General features: G+C 44.6%; 2 protein-coding genes across 8 annotated transcripts in view; one reads left to right on the top strand and one right to left on the bottom strand.

The window, feature by feature from the left end:
- The window catches only part of dync2h1 (dynein cytoplasmic 2 heavy chain 1), a 994370-nt gene extending 993631 nt beyond the window's left edge, over positions 1 to 739 (bottom strand). For 2 of the 3 annotated variants that reach the window (XM_070892150.1, XM_070892151.1), the window contains exon 1: positions 273 to 739. In XM_070892150.1, the coding sequence (XP_070748251.1) occupies positions 273 to 274 (2 nt within the window). In that variant the 5' untranslated portion in view covers positions 275 to 739. The remainder of the gene's footprint in view (positions 1 to 272) is intronic. The other variant, XM_070892152.1, reaches the window with a different exon arrangement.
- Positions 740 to 825: 86 nt separating this feature from the next.
- The window catches only part of dcun1d5 (DCN1, defective in cullin neddylation 1, domain containing 5 (S. cerevisiae)), a 35916-nt gene continuing 17571 nt past the window's right edge, over positions 826 to 19170 (top strand). Inside the window, exons 1-6 of one of the 5 annotated variants that reach the window (XM_070892149.1) lie at positions 826 to 1086; positions 1366 to 1603; positions 2958 to 3016; positions 14863 to 14905; positions 14984 to 15101; positions 15940 to 16028. In XM_070892149.1, the coding sequence (XP_070748250.1) occupies positions 15031 to 15101; positions 15940 to 16028 (160 nt within the window). In that variant the 5' untranslated portion in view covers positions 826 to 1086; positions 1366 to 1603; positions 2958 to 3016; positions 14863 to 14905; positions 14984 to 15030. Of the gene's footprint in view, positions 1604 to 2957; positions 3017 to 14862; positions 14906 to 14983; positions 15102 to 15939; positions 16029 to 19170 lie in introns of all 5 variants that reach the window. The other 4 variants (XM_070892148.1, XM_070892146.1, XM_070892147.1 and 1 more) reach the window with 4 other exon arrangements.

Below are 19170 nucleotides of genomic sequence, written 5' to 3'. Positions count from 1 at the left end.
ATTTGCACTCTTTGGACATTATGTATCTGAACACCTGGATCTCTGTTACTCCCACAAAGTATTTTCTCACACTTTTCCAAACTCTGCTCACACACACCAGACGTATTAATAAGGGGGTAAGAATCGTGTTACTTTTTAGCCCTACAGCGTTAGATTAAATATCCCTGCAGTGCTGGTTTATGAACTTGCAAAAATGTCCTCCCTTCAATCTCACACCTTTGTTTTTCAGGGGGGGGGGGGCGCGGATGTGAGGGGCAAGGGTTGTCACTTACATTCCTCGCCTTCCACTTAATCACTCTTTTTGGAAATTACTCAAATGAGCCAGCATTCGTCCACTCTACATTAAGACACGAGATAAGTGTGTTCATTGAACCGTTTCGCCTCAACAGAAGTCGTATGTTGTTCTGTGAGTAGAGAAATCCAGCAGATACTCCAGCGGTTACAATGCAGGCTACAGTTCGGTCATATTCAGGCGCGCCCGGCCGTTAGCATCATGGTCGGAGACTACACAAGTGACAATGGGCTCAGCTCCCGGCACAGCAACGGGACATGACCGAGTGCCGACCGAACAAATCTCAACATCGCCGCTTTATCGCTTCAAAGAAAACCACAGCTCACCAAATGTGGGGAGAGATTACAGCAAGAAGCGCTGCGTGGAGCTGATCTGTGGCCTGGCGTGTTGACCCGACCACAATTAGCTCCTCCCGCGTTGTTGGCAACGCAGAGCGTCCACGGTTACCCGACACAGCAACCGCACTAGGCTCCGGAAATGACGCACAGCGAGGAAGCAGTGCGTCACTGCGCGTTTTTTTAAAGGGCCTGACAAACACAGTCTGTCAGCACCGGAGCAGCACGTAGTGCAGTGCCAGGCGGCCGCTGTCCCTTTAAGGGATTTTGCCGGCGGTTGGAACGACAGCCTCGCGTTTAGCTTGGCGGTGCCGTCCACACGCAGCGCGCAGAAAGGCCGTGATTCAGAGGAGGAGGAGGCAGCTGGGAATATTATTGTTTGTGTGACTAAAACCACGAATGAAAGTGTGCCAATAAGTGACAAATGAAAGAAACAATCCCGGAATCCATGCGGTCGGTGTAAGAGCGTGTGGTGGGATTTGCACATTGAACTCACACTCGCGACTCCGCCTCCGCAGCTCAGGCGAGCCAAACCCTGCGTTTCACAGTGAGGATTCCAGAGCGGGGGGGCTCATCCTCGGGGTGTTTGTTTCATTGCAGCAGAACAATATTTGCAAAGAACCGCTCCGTCTTGTGGCTTATTTGACGTTTCATATTCGGTGTAAGCCGTACAATGTGTGTAATGTGCAATCCGTCGTACTTTTTTCAGACCCTGTTCATTCTCTTTTCCCCCCCCAGGTGCGATGGATGAGCTGACCCCAGTCTTCGTTTGGCCCCGGAAGCAGTCGTCGTGCCGGTGTTTGAGTTCCCGAGAGCGAGCTGCTGAGGCAGCGGAGACAGTGCGGGTGTGAGGGAGGAGGAGCCGGGGCTGGGGCCGCAGCCAGTCCGTACTCGGCAGCCCAACAGCGGAGGGCAGGACTGGCAGGTGCAGGCAGCAGCGCTTTCATTGCGCCGAACACTCCTGCTATTCGGGCCGGTCAGTGCTGATAATCCGCGGCGGAGCCGGCGGCTCCTTTTTGAAATAAATCTGAACCTGTAATCGGGAAGGGGGCCCGACCTGATCCGGGACATGCCCTCAGAGCCCCAGTCTCGATTGATGAGAGTGCCCCAGATTTCCCCGCACCTCCGAGTGGCGATGCGCAGCGGGGATCGCCCGCACAGTGCGGGGGTTTAACCCGCTCACGGTGCTCTCCCTGCCCGGGACCGGGGGTTTCCTCGGCCCCCATATTAGTAGTTTGACTCGGGGTGTCGGTGGCTTGTGGCTCAGGATCTGCTGCTATCGCATCGACGGTGTGTGCAAACTTGCCTCTCCTCCCTTCCCCTCCCCGGGAGCCTATTCACTGCTGTTTCTGGGGAGGAAGAGGCGGTGAATCAGCTGCGCGGCGGCTTCACGCAGTGAAAGTGCGATTTCTTTGTCAGGAGGTGAGGGACAGACAGAGCCCCAAATACTTGAAACTGACCCAATTCCTTATAAAATGTTAGAGCCAACCCGGTGGGTGGGGGTTAATTCCTCAGGAGTTAAGTGTCAAGAGATTTTGTAGCGAGCAGAAATCGATGGAACATTTAACCCTCGATTGTTAAATTAAAGATCCTGGCGGCGACTCAGCGCGAAATCTTATTGTAACTTTTTTTTAATGTGAATCCAGGTCATGCACCCAGTCGAGGAAGGCCCCGCCGAAGCTGATTAGCATTTCTTTTAAACAATCTCCCCTGGCAATCGCGTTATTGTGAACCATTTGGGCGGACGAAGCCTGTCAAAGCCCCCGCTCTGGCTGGGAAGGGAGAGGGTTTGAGGGCCGGGGTTCTCTTCTTTCTTACCATTTGCAAACTGCGCAGTTTGTCACCATCATTCGAATTGCGGAAAGAGTTAAATTTTTTTAAATGTTATTTAGGATGCTCTTTTTTTTAAATGAGGGAATTCATTTCTAGTTGAAGCTTGCCTTTTTTTTGTTGTGTAGGCCCAGCGGTAAATGCTGGTCTGGAGGTTGGGAATCAGTTCCCTGAAAAGGTTAAGATACAAAACGCAGTCAAATTGTCCAGAACTTTTTTGTTGACTTGACTTTGTTTATAAAAATAATTATCGTATTAAATAATTGTTTTTGCTATCTTGCCTTCCTGCTCCTGTCTATTATGCACGGTCTATTCCGTTCCGACTAAATAATTTGCAGCATAAAAGACGAAGTGTCTGCATGCATTTCTCATAGTTTGAATTGTACATCACGAAAAATGCTCTCTGAAACCAGAGTTGTTGCATTTTATTGTAGCTAAAGGATTGAAACGGAAATAATGTCATTTTATTATTTTAACACTCGTGCGTTAATGTTTTCTAGTGAGAGACTAGCTCATACTGGCAGACTTTCATCAGATATCTCGGAAATTCAATCGACTGGTAAGTGTCAGAAGATTGCCCATTTTAATAGTTTTGTTGCTTTTTAACATAACTAGGTCAGCGATTGTATACGGTTCTCTTGAAAAACATTGAGGCTCTTTCAAATCGATTGGAGCTAAAGTGGGACATTACATACTTTGCAGAAGACTTTTGAAGTACCACATTATACCGTTAGAATTCTGTTTTCCATTAGCCTCCGGACCTTTTTTTGGGTGGGGTGATCTCCTGGATGCTAATAATAAAACCGAAATGTCCAGCCAGAGTGAGTTGTAGGGATCAAATAACTGGTACCATAAAAGACAGTCATTTCAACCTCTCTGTTCGATTAGATTTTTGAGTTATCAAGGTTTCAGATGACTGAGTAAATGCATCATCTGGTATGGTATTGAGCCAAACAGACATGGAAGGTCCTAGGTCCATTCCTTGGTTTATACTGAATCAGTTAATCTCAGCAAATATGGGACTTTAAGATCAGTTTTACCATGCTACAAGTGATTGTGGAATTGGGGGGGTGACTTTGGGTTCCCAATGCTGATCTGTCTTCTGATTCTAATTGGAAAATGCATATATGGATGTTGGTTGAGGGCAGGATCAGGTTCATTTGATGCTCTCCACTCGTACTGAGTGCAGGGCTCAGTACTAGGTTCCTTGCCTTTGTGGTATACATCAATGATTTAGACTTGAATATAGGGGGTATGATTAAGAAGTTTGCAGATGATACTAAAATCGGCTGTGTGGTTGATAATGAAGAAAGCTGTAGACTGCAGGAAGATATCAATCAGGTGGGCAGAACTGTGGCAAATAGAATTTAATCTGGAGAAATGTGAGGTAATGCATTTGGGGAGGGCTAACAAGGAAAGGGAATACACATTAAATGGTAGGATACAGAGAAGTGTAGAGGAACAAAGGGACCTTGCAGTGCATGTCCACAGATCCCTGAAGGTAGCAGGTCAGGTAGATAAGGTGGTCAAGAAGCCATACAGAATACAAGAGCGGGGGGGGGGGGGGTTTATGCTTGAACTGTATAAAACACTGGTTAGGCCACAGCAGGAGCACTGCGTGCAGTTCTGGTCACCGCATTACAGGAAGGACGTGATTACACTGGAGAGGGTACAAAGGAGATTTACGAGTATGTTGGCATGAGTGGTGAATCTTAGCTATATGGACAGATTGGATAGTTTGGGTTTGCTTTCCTTGGAACTGAGGAGGCTGAGGGGAGACCTCATTGAGATATATAAAATTATGAGGGGCCTAGATATAGTGGATAAAAAGGGCCTATTCCCTTAGCAGAGTCAACAACCAGGGGGCATAAATTTAAAGTAATTGGTAGAAGGTTTAGAGGGGATTTGAGGGGAAATTCCTTCACGCAGAGGGTTGTGGGGATCTGGACCTCTCTGCCTGAAAGGGTGGTATAGGCAGAAACCCTCACCATATTTTTTTTAAGTACTTGGATGTGCACTTGAAGTGCCATAACCTGCAGGGTTATGAACCTAGAGCTGGAAAGTGGGATTAGGCTTGATAGCTCTTGTTGGCTGGCACAGACACGATGGGCCCAAATGGCCTCCTTCTGTGCTGTAAACTTCTATGATTCTATCATTGCTGGCAGCATGGGATTACACATGAAGGTCCATTTGAGCAGTTGATGGAGAGCTGATGAATTATACCACAGCATCGGTCTTCTAGAGAAAGGGGCTTGGGAACTTTACTTTTCCCAGTTGAATAGTTGATTCGAATGATCAGTTCTGCAGTGAGATATGATAAATAATATTATGCAGTCACTACCACGACAATATTATGAAGTCAATACCACAACATCAGCTTGCATTTATATAAGACCTTTAACGCAGTAAAACATACCTGAGCTTCCCAACATCCTAGGGGTCAGGAGTGATCAGGGTAGAAACTAGATAATTAGTAGCTCAGCCGACCCTTCCATCTCCATCTAAAGCTCTTAAGTCATGATGTCATGTTCACCACTTGCCTGGATAGGTGTAGCTGCAACAACACTCCAAGCACAACACCATCCAAGACCGAGCAATCTACTTGATTGTTGCCCTTACCACGCGACTCAATATCCACCCCCTTCACTACAGACACACTGCTGTTGTAGTATATACTATCGGCAGGGTGCACTGCAGCAACTCAAGTCTTGATTAGATAGCTCCTTCGCCATGACCTCTACCAGCAAGAACAGCAAAATCATGGGCATGCCATTGCCTCCAAGCCACATTCCATCCTGATAGCATCCTGTCGATAGTATCACCATTCCTTTGTCGTTCCTTGGTCAATACCCTGAAATTCCCTATCTAACCACATTATGGGATCAACATCATCACAAGAACCACAGTGGTTCAAGGAAAAGCCCACTACCATGTTCTCTGGATATAAAGGACAGGGATAAACTGTGGTGTTGCCAACACTACCCACATCTAAGAGCAAAAAAAATTCCTGTCATGATTGGATCTTTATTTGAAAGTTCAGTTTACTGATTTACTGAACCTTGTGTTGAAACACCAAGTACAACCGTACTGATGGATCGCATTGCAGGGGTGTATTCAAACAAGTGATGGGATGACAACCGTTTACAGCCTTCAGCATAAGATTTTGAGTCTGAACACAATTTGTTGAAAGCTGTAAAGGACAAGATTAAACTGATAACAACAACTTGTATTTATATTATGCCTTTAATGTAGTAAAATGTCGCAAGGTGCTTCACAGGAGTGTTATAAGACAAAACAAATTATTTGATGCTGAGCAACATAAGAAATTGCGGAAGAACCAGTAGGTTTTAAGGAGCGTCTTAAAGGAGGAAAGCGAGGCGGAGAGGTTTAGGTAAGGAGTTCCAGAGCTTACGGCCCAGGCAGCTGAAGGCACGGCCACCAATGGTTGAGCAGTTATAATCAGGGATGCTCAAGAGGGCAGAATTTGAGGAACGCAGACATAGAAACATAGAAAATAGGTGCAGGAGCAGGCCATTCAGCCCTTCTAGCCTGCACTGCCATTCAATGAGTTCATGGCTGAACGTGAAACTTCAGTAGCCCCTTCCTGCTTTCTCGCCATACCCCTTGATCCCCCGAGTAGTGAGGACTTCATCTAACTCCCTTTTGAATATATTTAGTGAATTGGCCTCAACTACTTTCTGTGGTAGAGAATTCCACAGGTTCACCACTCTCTGGGTGAAGAAGTTTCTCCTCATCTCGGTCCTAAATGGCTTACCCCTTATCCTTAGACTGTGACCCCTGGTTCTGGACTTCCCCAACATTGGGAACATTCTTCCTGCATCCAACCTGTCCAAACCCGTCAGAATTTTAAACGTTTCTATGAGGTTCCCTCTCATTCTTCTGAACTCCAGTGAATACAAGCCCAGTTGATCCAGTCTTTCTTGATAGGTCAGTCCCACCATCCCAGGAATCAGTCTGGTGAATCTTCGCTGCACTCCCTCAATAGCAAGAATGTCCTTCCTCAAGTTAAAAAACCAAAACTGTACACAATACTCCAGGTGTGGCCTCACCAAGGCCCTGTACAACTGTAGCAACACCTCCCTGCCCCTGTACTCAAATCCCCTCGCTGTGAAGGCCAACATGCCATTTGCTTTCTTAACCACCTGCTGTACCTGTATGCCAAGCTTCAATGACTGATGTACCATGACACCCAGGTCTCGTTGCACCTCCCCTTTTCTTAATCTGTCACCATTCAGATAATAGTCTGCCTTTCTGTTTTTACCACCAAAGTGGATAACCTCACATTTCTCCACATTATACTTCATCTGCCATGCATTTGCCCACTCACCTAACCTATCCAAGTCACTGCAGCCTCATAGCATCCTCCTCGCAGCTCACACTGTCACCCAACTTAGTGTCATCCGCAAATTTGGAGATACTACATTTAATCCCCTCGTCTAAATCATTAATGTACAATGTAAACAGCTGGGGCCCCAGCACAGAACCTTGCGGTACCCCACTAGTCACTGCCTGCCATTCTGAAAAGTACCCATTTACTCCTACTCTTTGCTTCCTGTCTGACAACCAGTTCTCAATCCACGTCAGCACACTACCCCCAATCCCATGTGCTTTAACTTTGCACATTAATCTCCTGTGTGGGACCTTGTCGAAAGCCTTCTGAAAGTCCAAATATACCACATCAACTGGTTCTCCTTTGTCCACTTTACTGGAAACATCCTCAAAAAATTCCAGAAGATTTGTCAAGCATGATTTCCCTTTCACAATCCATGCTGACTTGGACCTATCATGTCACCATTTTCCAAATGCGCTGCTATGACATCCTTAATAATTGATTCCATCATTTTACCCACTACTGAGGTCAGGCTGACCGGTTGATAATTCCCTGTTTTCTCTCTCTCCTTTTTTAAAAAATGGGGTTACATTGGCTACCCTCCACTCGATAGGAACTGATCCAGAGTCAATGGAATGTTGGAAAATGACTGTCAATGCATCCGCTATTTCCAAGGCCACCTCCTTAAGTACTCTGGGATGCAGTCCATCAGGCCCTAGGGATTTATCGGCCTTCAATCCCATCAATTTCCCCAACACAATTTCCCGACTCATAAAGATTTCCCTCAGTTCCTCCTCCTCACTAGACCCTCTGACCCCTTTTATATCCGGAAGGTTGTTTGTGTCCTCCTTAGTGAATACTGAACCAAAGTACTTGTTCAATTGGTCTGCCATTTCTTTGTTCCCCGTTATGACTTCCCCTGATTCTGACTGCAGGGGACCTACGTTTGTCTTTACTAACCTTTTTCTCTTTACATACCTATAGAAACTTTTGCAATCCGCCTTAATGTTCCCTGCAAGCTTCTTCTCGTACTCCATTTTCCCTGCCCTAATCAAACCCTTTGTCCTCCTCTGCTGAGTTCTAAATTTCTCCCAGTCCCCGGGTTCGCTGCTATTTCTGGCCAATTTGTATGCCACTTCCTTGGCTTTAATACTATCCCTGATTTCCCTAGATAGCCATGGTTGAGCCACCTTCCCTTTTTTATTTTTACGCCAGACAGGAATGTACAATGGTTGTAATTCATCCATGCGGTCTCTAAATGTCTGCCATTGCCCATCCACAGTCAACCCCTTAAGTATCATTCGCCAATTCATGCCTCATACCTTCAAAGTTACCCTTCTTTAAGTTCTGGACCATGGTCTCTGAATTAACTGTTTCATTCTCCATCCTAATGCACAATTCCACCATATTATGGTCACTCCTCCCCAAGGGGCCTCGCACAATGAGATTGCTAATTAATCCTCTCTCATTACACAACACCCAGTCTAAGATGGCCTCCCCCCTCGTTGGTTCCTCAACATATTGGTCTAGAAAACCATCCCTTATGCACTCCAGGAAATCCTCCTCCACCGTATTGCTTCCAGTTTGGCTAGCCCAATCTATGTGCATATTAAAGTCACCCATTATAACTGCTGCACCTTTATTGCATGCATCCCTAATTTCCTGTTTGATGCCCTCCCCAACATCACTACTACTGTTTGGAGGTCTGTACACAACTCCCACTAATGTTTTTTGCCCTTTTGGTGTTCTGCAGCTCTCCCCATATAGATTCCACATCATCCAAGCTAATGTCTTTCCTAACTATTGCCTTAATCTCCTCTTTAACCAGCAATGCTACCCCACCTCCTTTTCCCTTTATCCTATCCTTCCTGAATGTTGAATACCCCTGGATGTTGAGTTCCCAGCCCTGATCATCCTGGAGCCACGTCTCCGTAATCCCAATCACATCATATTTGTTAACATCTATTTGCACAGTTAATTCATCCACCTTATTGCGGATACTCCTTGCATTAAGACACACAGCCTTCAGGCTTGTTTTTTTAACACCCTTTGTCCTTTTAGAATTTTGCTGTACAGTGGCCCTTTTTGTTCTTTGCCTTGGGTTTCTCTGCCCTCCACTTTTCCTCATCTCTTTTCTGTCTTTTGCTTTTGCCTCCTTTTTGTCTCCCTCTGTTTCCCTGCATTGGTTCCCATCCCCCTGCCATATTAGTTTAACTCCTCCCCAACAGCACTAGCAAACACTTCCCCCCTAGCTCATTGGTTCCGGTCCTGCCCAGGTGCAGACCGTCCGGTTTGTACTCGTCCCACCTCCCCCAGAACCGGTTCCAATGCCCCAGGAATTTGAATCCCTCCCTGCTGCACCACTGCTCAAGCCATGTATTCATCTGTGCTATCCTGCGATTCCTACTCTGACTAGCACGTGGCACTGGTAGCAATCCCGAGATTACTACTTTTGAGGTCCTACTTTTTAATTTAGCTCCTTAAATTCGTTTCGAAGGACCTCATCCCTTTTTTTAACCTATGTCATTGGTACCAATGTGCACCACGACAACTGGCTGTTCTCCCTCCCATTTCAGAATGTCCTGCACCTGCTCCGAGACATCCTTGACTCTTGCACCAGGGAGGCAACATACCATCCTGGAGTCTCGGTTGCGGCTGCAGAAACGCCTATCTATTCCCCTCACCATTGAATCCCCTATCACTATCGCGCTCCCACTATTTTTCCTGCCCTCCTGCCCTCCTGTGCAGCAGAGCCAGCCACGGTGCCATGAACTTGGCTGCTGCTGCCCTCCCCTGATGAGTCATCCCCCCCCCCCCCCAACAGTACTCAAAGCGGTGTATCTGTTTTGCAGGGGGATGACCACAGGGGACCCCTGCACTACCTTCCTTGCACTGCTCTTCCTGCTGGTCTTCCATTCCCTATCTGGCTGTGGGTGGGGGGGGAGGGGGTTGTGAGGTTGAAGGAGATTAGAGCTAGGGAATAAGTGGATTTCCCCTATAACAGGGAATAAAGGATAAAAATCTGTTAGAACTCCACCTATGGTTTTGTCCCTCGTTCTGTGGCACAGCATAAGCTATCAATAAAATTTCACTCTAAATTGATTTGAAGCGTGTGTAGTGGCCTCCAGGATTTCCTCCAGTTGCAAGACTACCATTGAGCAATGCAACAGAAAAGTATTGTTTTTAAATGTATTCATTTTGTGCTTTTTTTGGGGAGGATGATGTGATTCTCATCTGCTAAATTGCTTTTCTTAATTTGCAATGGGGAATATTGATTAAACATGAAAGCAACTAAAATTGGTCATATATTTTGATATTACATGGAGCACAGTGATGACTTGACTGCCTCATGAGAAGACTGAAGCGCATTCACTGTATCTAAACAGATGGTAATGGCATATTTCTGAGAACAATAAACTCTCATTCAAGTTGGACTGGAGTTGGGTTGTAACCTTGCCACAATTGAACTTGATGGATGAGTTATAGCAATGTTTGACCCAGGCTCCTCGATGGAGTACCTTGTGTGGCTACCTGCAAACTTGATGAGAATTGGAATTACAATGGCCTTCAATAAATTGAAGGTCTAGCTCAAGGAGGAAAATAGAGACTAAGAGATGGAGAGCCATAATTAGCAGTAGGATACTGGACAAAGACCAAACTGGATCCTTTGTGAATGCTACTGCCAGCTCGGGTGCCAATACTTTAAACTCTGGCCGATTACAATTGACTACATCAAGATGACCTGAAAAATAGAGCGCTCTCTGAGATTATGTTGGTCGTGATCCAATGGGCTTCTGCATGAGCACTTGAGCTCAATCGAAATGCCATTTTTAATGCATGGAGGATCTCTCGTTTCTTTGATGTTGTGCAAAATATGCTGATGTTAAAAAATGCAATTTATTCTTCTCTTCACCACCTCCCCATTCTTGAAATAAAAGTACGAGGGAAGATTGGTGTCCAGTTACATTAGTCTTGACTATTTTTCAAGGTAATTTAGTGTTATCCTTAAGGCAGATATTTGCAGAACAAGTTATACATCGGCATTTTTCTAGGATAATGAGAAATGTAAACACATTTATGTGTGAGCTTTCTGATTTCTATTTCCTCGCCGTAGAAATAGTTTAAGCACATAGAGGGTCAAAAATTGCAGTCGAAGGCTCTCCATGGCTGGATGCCTCTGACCGAATTTTTTTTTTGGTGGAAGTACCTGGTGGTCCCAGAGGAACAAACACTTCCTGCCCGAGGCCTAGATGCGCAGCCCGGCGCAAAGACTCACACATCCCGGAATGTAAGCGCATCCTGGGAACGCGTGGGCATGGACCACCAGTCACAATGTAATACCCTCTATTCTCATTGATGATAATGGTGTGTTCCGTTTGTGCGAGCTCCCATTACTATCAATGAGAATACCCTCAAAAACACCGAAATACAATAAATTAAAAAAAACACCTCACGTATTTAAAATTAATTGAAATTAAATTAGATGTTTTTTTGGGGGGGGTGGGGAATGCGGGGAACATTTTGAAAATGTTAAAAAAAAAAAATATTTTAATAGTGTTAAAAATAAACTTAACCTTCATGGACATCGGTTTTTAATATTAAAAATTAGTGATTACCAGGCGTTCGAGTCTTAATGACATTTGCTGGGCAAGAGTTGGATAAATAGACCAAATCTCTACCCATGAAGGCCCTTCTCTGGAAGTGCCGGGTTTAGGTGCATGCACTTTGCACGCCTAAACCCAGAAATTGCGGGGCCTCGCCCGTTGCACGCACGTGGTGAGGCTGCAATTTAAGGCCATAGTTTACTTGGGCAGCCCACATTTCATTTGAAGTGCTTCCTTGGCAACATACAGCAATGGTGATTTACGACTGTTTAAGAACATAACATAAGAATTGGGAGCAGGAGTAGACCATTTGGCCCCTTTAGCATGTTCCGCCATTTAATAACATCATGGCTAATCTGATCATGGACTCAGCTCCACTTCCCTGCCCGCTCCCCATAACCCTTTATTCCCTTATCGCTCAAAAATCTGTAACTCTACCTTAAATATATTCAATGACCCAGCCTCCACAGCTCTCTGGGGCAGAGAATTCCATAGATTTACAACCCTCCGAAAATAAATTTCTCCTCATCTCAGTTTTAAATGGGTGTCCCCTTACTCTAAGACTATGTCCCATAGTTTCCCCTATGAGTGGAAATATCCTCCTCTGCATCCATCTTGTCGAGCCCCCTCATTATCTTACATGTTTCGATAAGATCACCTCTCATTCTTCTGAACTCGATTGTGTTTCGGCCCAACCTACTCTACCTATCTTCATAAGTCAACCCCCTCAACTCCAGAATCAACCTAGTGAGCCTTCTCTGAACAGCCTCCAATGCAAGTATATCCTTAAATAGAGACCAACTGTAGGCATAACTCTAGATGTGGCCTCACCAATACACTGTACAGTTGCAGCAGGACTTCGCTGCTTTTATACTCCATCCCCCTTGCAATAAAGGCCAACATTCCATTTGCCTTCCTGATTACTTGCAGCACCTGCATACTAACTTTTTGTGTTTCATGCACGGGGACCCCCAGGTCTCTCTGTACTGCAGCACTTTGCAATTTTTCTTCTTTTAAATTATAATTTTGCTTTTCTATTATTTCTGCCAAAGTGGATAATATCACATTTTCCCACATTATACTCCATCTGCCAAATTTTTGCCCACTCGTTTAGCCTGTCTATATCCCTTTGCAGATTTTTTGTGTCCTCCTCACAATTTGCTTTCCCACCCATCTTTTGTATTGGAAGCAAGGTTAAACTGCAGGAATGCTCAGTTAATGTGCCCAGCGATGAATTGGGATGATTTTTTTTTCACCTTTCCCTAGAAATAGATTAATAATTGCTATTTTCGATGACCAATTTTGCTTAATCAGTAGTAGAATTACTATCTGTAATTTAAATCATAGGATTACATTGGTCTGTTTGTGTGCCATATATCCTTTCAGCCCAACCAGTCCATGCCAGCGTTTATGCTCCACTCGAGCCTCCTTCTGTCTTTCCTCCTCTAAATTTATCAGCAAAACCCTCTCTCCCTTTCTCCCCCATATGCTTGTCTAGCCTCCCCTTAAATGCATCTATACTATTGATTTCAGCCACTCCCTTTGGTAGTGAGTTCCACATTCTCACCACTCTCGATGTAAAGAAATTTCTGCTGAATTCCCTATTTGATTTCTTGGTGACATCTTGTATTGATGGCCTCTAGTTATGCTCTTCCCCACAAGTGGAAGCATACTCTGTATCTACTCTATTAAAACCCCTCATAATTTTCAAGACCTTTTTTTAGGTCACCCCTCAGCCTTTTTTCAAGAAAAAGAGATCCAGCCTGTTCATCTTTTTCCTGATATGTATACCCTTGCATTTCTGGTTCATCCTTGTAAATCTGTTCTGCACCCTCTCTCTAGTGCCTCTATATCCTTTTTATAATATGGAGACCAGAACTGTACGCAGTGCTCGAGTGTGGTCCAACCAAGGTTCGATACATGTTTAGCTGAACTTCCCTACTTTTCAATTCTATCCCTCTAGAAATAAACCCGAGTGCTTGGTTTGCTAACCTGTGTTGCAACTTTTAGTGATTTGTGTATTTGTACTCTGATCCCTTTGTTCCTCTACCTCGCACCTCCAAGTAATAAATGACCTGCCTATTCGCCCTACCAAAATGTAATACTTCACATTTATCTCTGCTGAACAGAAGAACAGGCCATTTGCCTCCTCAAGCCTGCTCTGCCATTCAGTAAGATCATGGCTGATCTGATCATGGACTTGACTCCACTTCCCTGCCTGCTCTCCATAACCCTTTACTCCCTTTATTGCTCAAAAATCTGTCTATATCCGCCTTAAGTATATTCAATGACCTAGCCTTCTCAGCTCTCTGGGACAGAGAATTCCATAGATTTATAACCCTCCTGAGAGAAGAAATTTCTCCTCATCTCAGTTTTAAATGGGTGGCCCCTTATTCTAAAACTATGTCCCCTAGTTTTAGTTTCCCCTATGAGTGGAAATATCCCCTCAGAATCTTATGTTTCAATAAGATCATCTCTCATTCTTCTGAACTCCAATGTGTATCGTCCCAACCTACTCAACCTATCCCGATAAGTCAACCCCCTCATCTCTGGAATCAACCTAGTGAATCTTCTCTGAACGGCCTCCAATGCAAGTATATCCTTCCTTAAATATGAGACCAAAACGATGCAGTACTCCAGATGTGGCCTCACCAATACCCTGTACAATTGTAGCAGGACTTCTCTGTTTTTATACTCTATCCCTCTTGCCCCCTTGCAATAAAGGCCTTTATTTGGCAAATATATGGCCATTCTGCAAGTTTATTAATATCCTCCTGTAATTTGTTGCAGTCCTCCTCAGTATTGACTCTCTCTCTCTCTTTTCTCCCCGCCCCCCCCCCCCCTCCTTAATTTGGTATCATCTGCAAATTTAGAAATTGTGTTTTTGATTCCAAGGTCTAAATTGTTAATGTAAATTGTGAACTGCAGTGGTTCCAGCACTGATCCTTGTGGAATACCACTACCCATCTTCTGCCACTGTGAATAGCTACCCTTTACCCCTACTCTCTGATTTCTGTCTTGAAGCCAGCTTAGCTATCCATTCTGCTACTTGCCCCCTGACTCCGCATTCTCTAACCTTGTTCATCAGTCTATTATGGGGTAACTTATCGAAGGCCTTTTGAAAATCTACATAAATTACATCTACTGCAATACCATTGTCTACTCTCTCTGTTACCTCTTCAGAAAATTCAATGAGGTTGGTCAAGCAAGACTTTCCCTTTTGAAATCCATGCTGACTATTCATTATATGTTTGGTTTCTAGATGTTCTATTTTCTCCTTTAGTAAAGATTCCATTTTTCCCACCTCTGATAAGCTGACTGGTCTATAATTCCCTGGATATGTTCTATCCCCCTTCTTGAATATAGTTATTACATTAGCCATCTGCCAGTTCTCTGGGTTATTATGGAAGTGTTCGGCATTAATTTTTCATGTTGTCTTTGTCTTAACAGAATTTGAAAGAAGATCTGAATGGCCAAGGTGATCAAAATATAGGTAAGCATAATAGAAATAGTTTATGGATTAAGAGGCTATGATAAGTGTGTAACTGACTTAAGCTGTGAACTGTTGTAGGTAGCTCCTCTCAGTGCACCTGTTCTGTCTTTTGGTGTGCTCACAAGATGCCTGTTAAGAAGAAGAGAAAATCTTCAGGGTCAGAAGACGCCAACATGAAAAAATGTAGAATAAGCAGGTGGGTACCAATTTAGATTGAAGACTTTTTTCCCCCCTGATGTGGATATAAGCACTAACACTTTCCAACATTTTAGTTACTCAAATTATTATTTTTGGGGTTTTTAAAAAACTTTTTGGACTGTTGACTGCAGAAAGCGTTATTTGTAACTGTTATGAATAGATTAAATGCTTCTACAGCCATCGCATTGAATTATTTAAAGTGTTCAATTTTTTTTCTTTACTATAACATTGCCAAATTGGAAGAAATGTCACTTTCTAATAAAATGTGAGTCGCATTTTCAAGCACTCCATTTGATGTGTTCAAAATAAAGCTTGTAAGTCTAGAAAGAAGTTTGCTGTCTCAAGTGTAAAAATCCTGCCGTAGGTAATTTGGGGTCTAACGATTATGCCTTTCAGTTGATAATTACTTTATTCAAATATTTTTTTAAATATTGTTGGCCTTTTCTCATTGTCCACTTTTAAGAGGCTCAAACTAACGTGTGTAAATGACAGACGGACATGGAACTGTTATTTTGGTTACGCAAAATATTTTTAAAACCTGGGATGTCTATATCTGAAACTGAAGAAGCATATACTGTGCCTAATGTACATTTAACAATGTGTGCAAAAATCCATCTGAGATTGATAAACCATCTTGGCATGAAACTTCCTGACATTGATTCTTCTACATTTAAATGTGAGAATGGGATGATTTGATCAGCATTTTATTTGGAAAAACAATTTCCATCATGCTAAAAACTGAAGAAATTCTTATCAGAAAACCTAAAGACTAGGACTAAAGTTAAACTTATGTTTTATTCAAAATGGTTCACTGATTAGCTTTTGTCTTTTTTAAGTTTCTGTAGAGTACAGACGCCATCTAGATTAATAAGTGATGACAGTTTTTCAAGCAAAAAGTGCCTAGCTTGGTTTTATGAATATGCAGGTAAGAACTTTGGAGGTATATTAACTGTTTTGGAAAGTTATGATAAGGTCTTAATATAATTATTCATCCTCCTTCCAATATATTTTGAAAACATTTTTAATATATGGGCAGGGGAGGCAGTTTTAAAAAGCAGTCCTTTTTCCTGCAGGATCTGATTATGAATCGCGGAGAACATTTTGGGCTCCATTTTGCCCAAGCCTGTTTTCTGGCATATTGCCAGAGTTACGCCCATTTTTCTAGGCCAGAAATGTGGCAGAAATATTTTGCCAAAGTTTCCCCGATGTATAATTCGAATTTGGCGCCGCGCAGCATGTCCAGTCGCCTTAGAGTGGAGCCTGTTGTCTGCGCAAAAAAAAAAATGCTGCACCTTCTGTGCATGCTCAATACAACTCTGATTTGGCAATCGGCCATTTTTCAAGTTGTGTATCTTACAAGTGCTGTGAGAGAGCATTGGAAAAATCGCAGCTGCAGCAGTATAAGATGCAACAGGGACCAAGGACCAAGAATTTCTTACAGGAAGAAGTGGAGGCACTAGTTACTGTGATTGAGAACAGATGGCAGGAGCTGGACACGAGCAGAAGTCACATAAAAGTTCCACCAAAGGAAATGAAGAAACACTGGATCCAAGTTGCAGAAGATTACTGCGCAGTGGTGAACACCACAAGATCTGGAGTCCAGTGTAAAAGGAAATGGCAGGACCTTGGTCAAATAGTTAGTGTAAGTAATATTTTCATTTATTCAATGCAATTGTAAATGTGACCAGCTGTATATGTCCCACCCAGCAGAAAGACACCCTCTCTAACAAGTTGCATTTTCATCTTTGCAGAGGAAAGTGGCACACAACAGAAGGGAAAGAACTCTTAACAGGAGGCAGCCCGACAAATCTGCACCCACTGACACCCTTGGAAGAAAGGGTCGTTGCTTTGATGGGTCCTATCTGGGGGAAAAAAAGCAATCAGTACTGCACAAGCTGAGGCCACACTCGAGGGAGAGGGTAAGTCCTGCAAATTCATCGTGGCCCTTCAAATCAACCTGCTACCTGGCTTGCGATGTGGGAGCCTACTCGTCCCACCCATCCTGCCCCCTCCTCTGCTGCTAACCATTTGACTGTTCTGTTATATTTTGCAGAACTTGAGGCCAACCCTGACGATGCAGAAGATTCAGACGTGGACGAACATAAACATAAGAACATAAGAATTAGGAACAGGAGTAGGCCATCTAGCCCCTCGAGCCTGCTCCGCCATTCAACAAGATCATGGCTGATCTGGCCATTGACTCAGCTCCACTTACCCGCCCGCTCCCCGTAACCCTTAATTCCCTTATTGGTTAAAAATCTATCTATCTGTGACTTGAATACATTCAATGAGCTAGCCTCAACTGCTTCCTTGGGCAGAGAATTCCACAGATTCACAACCCTCTGGGAGAAGAAATTCCTTCTCAACTCGGTTTTAAATTGGCTTCTCCGTATTTTGAGGCTGTGCCCCCTAGTTCTAGTCTCCCCGACCAATGGAAACAACCTCTCTGCCTCTATCTTGTCTATCGCTTTCATTATTTTAAATGTTTCTATAAGATCACCCCTCATCCTTCTGAACTCCAACGAGTAAAGACCCAGTCTACTCAATCTATCATCATAAGGTAACCCCCTCATCTCCGGAATCAGCCTAGTGAATCGTCTTTGTACCCCCTCCAAAGCTAGTATATCCTTCCTTGAGTAAGGTGACCAAAACTGCACGCAGTACTCCAGGTGCGGCCTCACCAATACCCTATACAGTTGCAGCAGGACCTCCCTGCTTTTGTACTCTATCCCTCTCGCAATGAAGGCCAACATTCCATTCGCCTTCCTGATTACCTGCTGCACCTGCAAACTACATTTTTGGGATTCATGCACAAGGACCCCCAGGTCCCTCTGCACCTCAGCATGTTGTAATTCCTCCCCATTCAAATAATAATCCCTTTTACTGTTTGTTTTTCCCCAAGGTGGATTACCTCTCACTTTCCGACATTGTATTCCATCTGCCAAACCTTAGCCCATTGGCTTAACCTATCTAAATCTCTTTGCAGCCTCTCTGTGTCCTCTACACAACCCACTTTCCCTCTAATCTTTGTGTCATCTGCAAATTTTGTTACACTACACTCTGTCCCCTCTTCCAGGTCATCTATGTATATTGTAAACCGTTGTGGACCCAGCACTGATCCCTGTGGCACACCACTAACCACCGATTTCCAACCCGAGCCAGAAGAGAACATCTTCCTGTCCATCCATGGGGGTAAGGGGGAGGGGATGGAGCTGGATGAAGCTCCCACTGTTGTACTGACTGGAGGAGGTGCCGCTCATGGAGGCGATAGTCCCTTCCATGACTAGTGGGACATTCCATGGTTTCACACTTTCCGAGGTTGCGGGTCCCAGTGATGTGGTGCAGCGAGGCACACCCAGGGCCCACCTTTCGAGGTTGCAGGTCCCACTGGTGTGGTTCACCCAGGGCCCCACAGTCCCAGGCTGCGGGTTCTAGTGTTGGGGTGTGAGCCACACCCAGGGTGACTAGAGGAAGGAGAACTCAACCGCGCTCTCCTGAGGTGCAGGATGTAACACGTGGTTCAGATGATGTAATTGAGTGCGGAGAGCATTGACCGTACCCGATCACTCCTGGACACCATCATTGGGGTGAGTGATGAGGTAACAGGACTGTCAGGAGAAGTAACAACACTCTCTCAAGAAATGGGAATGATATCCAGGACCGTCAGTGATGAAATAGTGGCCGTGAGGGAAGGAGTGTCAGAGCAAACCACATCACTGGCCATGAGGGAGGGAATGTTGCAGGTCGTTGAGACACTGTCAGGGCGCATGAGGGACGGCATGTTGGAGTTGGCGGAACGCGCCCAGACCCCGCGTCCATTGACAGAATCAACTGTCATTCCCACTCCAATCCCCACATCCGTCTCTGAAGAGACAAAGCCGGGCCTTCCAACTTGCTGCCTGACGCTGACGCTCCCACACCACCCTCAAGGTGTGCAGTACCCAAGATGTTAGAAAGAATAAGCTTGGTATCAAGCCCAGAAACACTGCGCCATTGCCTGTGGGCAGGGGTGGTGGAGTGTCCAAGACAAGGTGCAGCGGGCAGTCTTAGAATAAGGGAGATGAGAG

This window comes from Pristiophorus japonicus, chromosome 10 (genome assembly GCF_044704955.1).
Source record: "Pristiophorus japonicus isolate sPriJap1 chromosome 10, sPriJap1.hap1, whole genome shotgun sequence".
Taxonomy (NCBI): domain Eukaryota; kingdom Metazoa; phylum Chordata; class Chondrichthyes; family Pristiophoridae; genus Pristiophorus; species Pristiophorus japonicus.
This window is presented reverse-complemented; position numbering and strand designations above follow the sequence as displayed.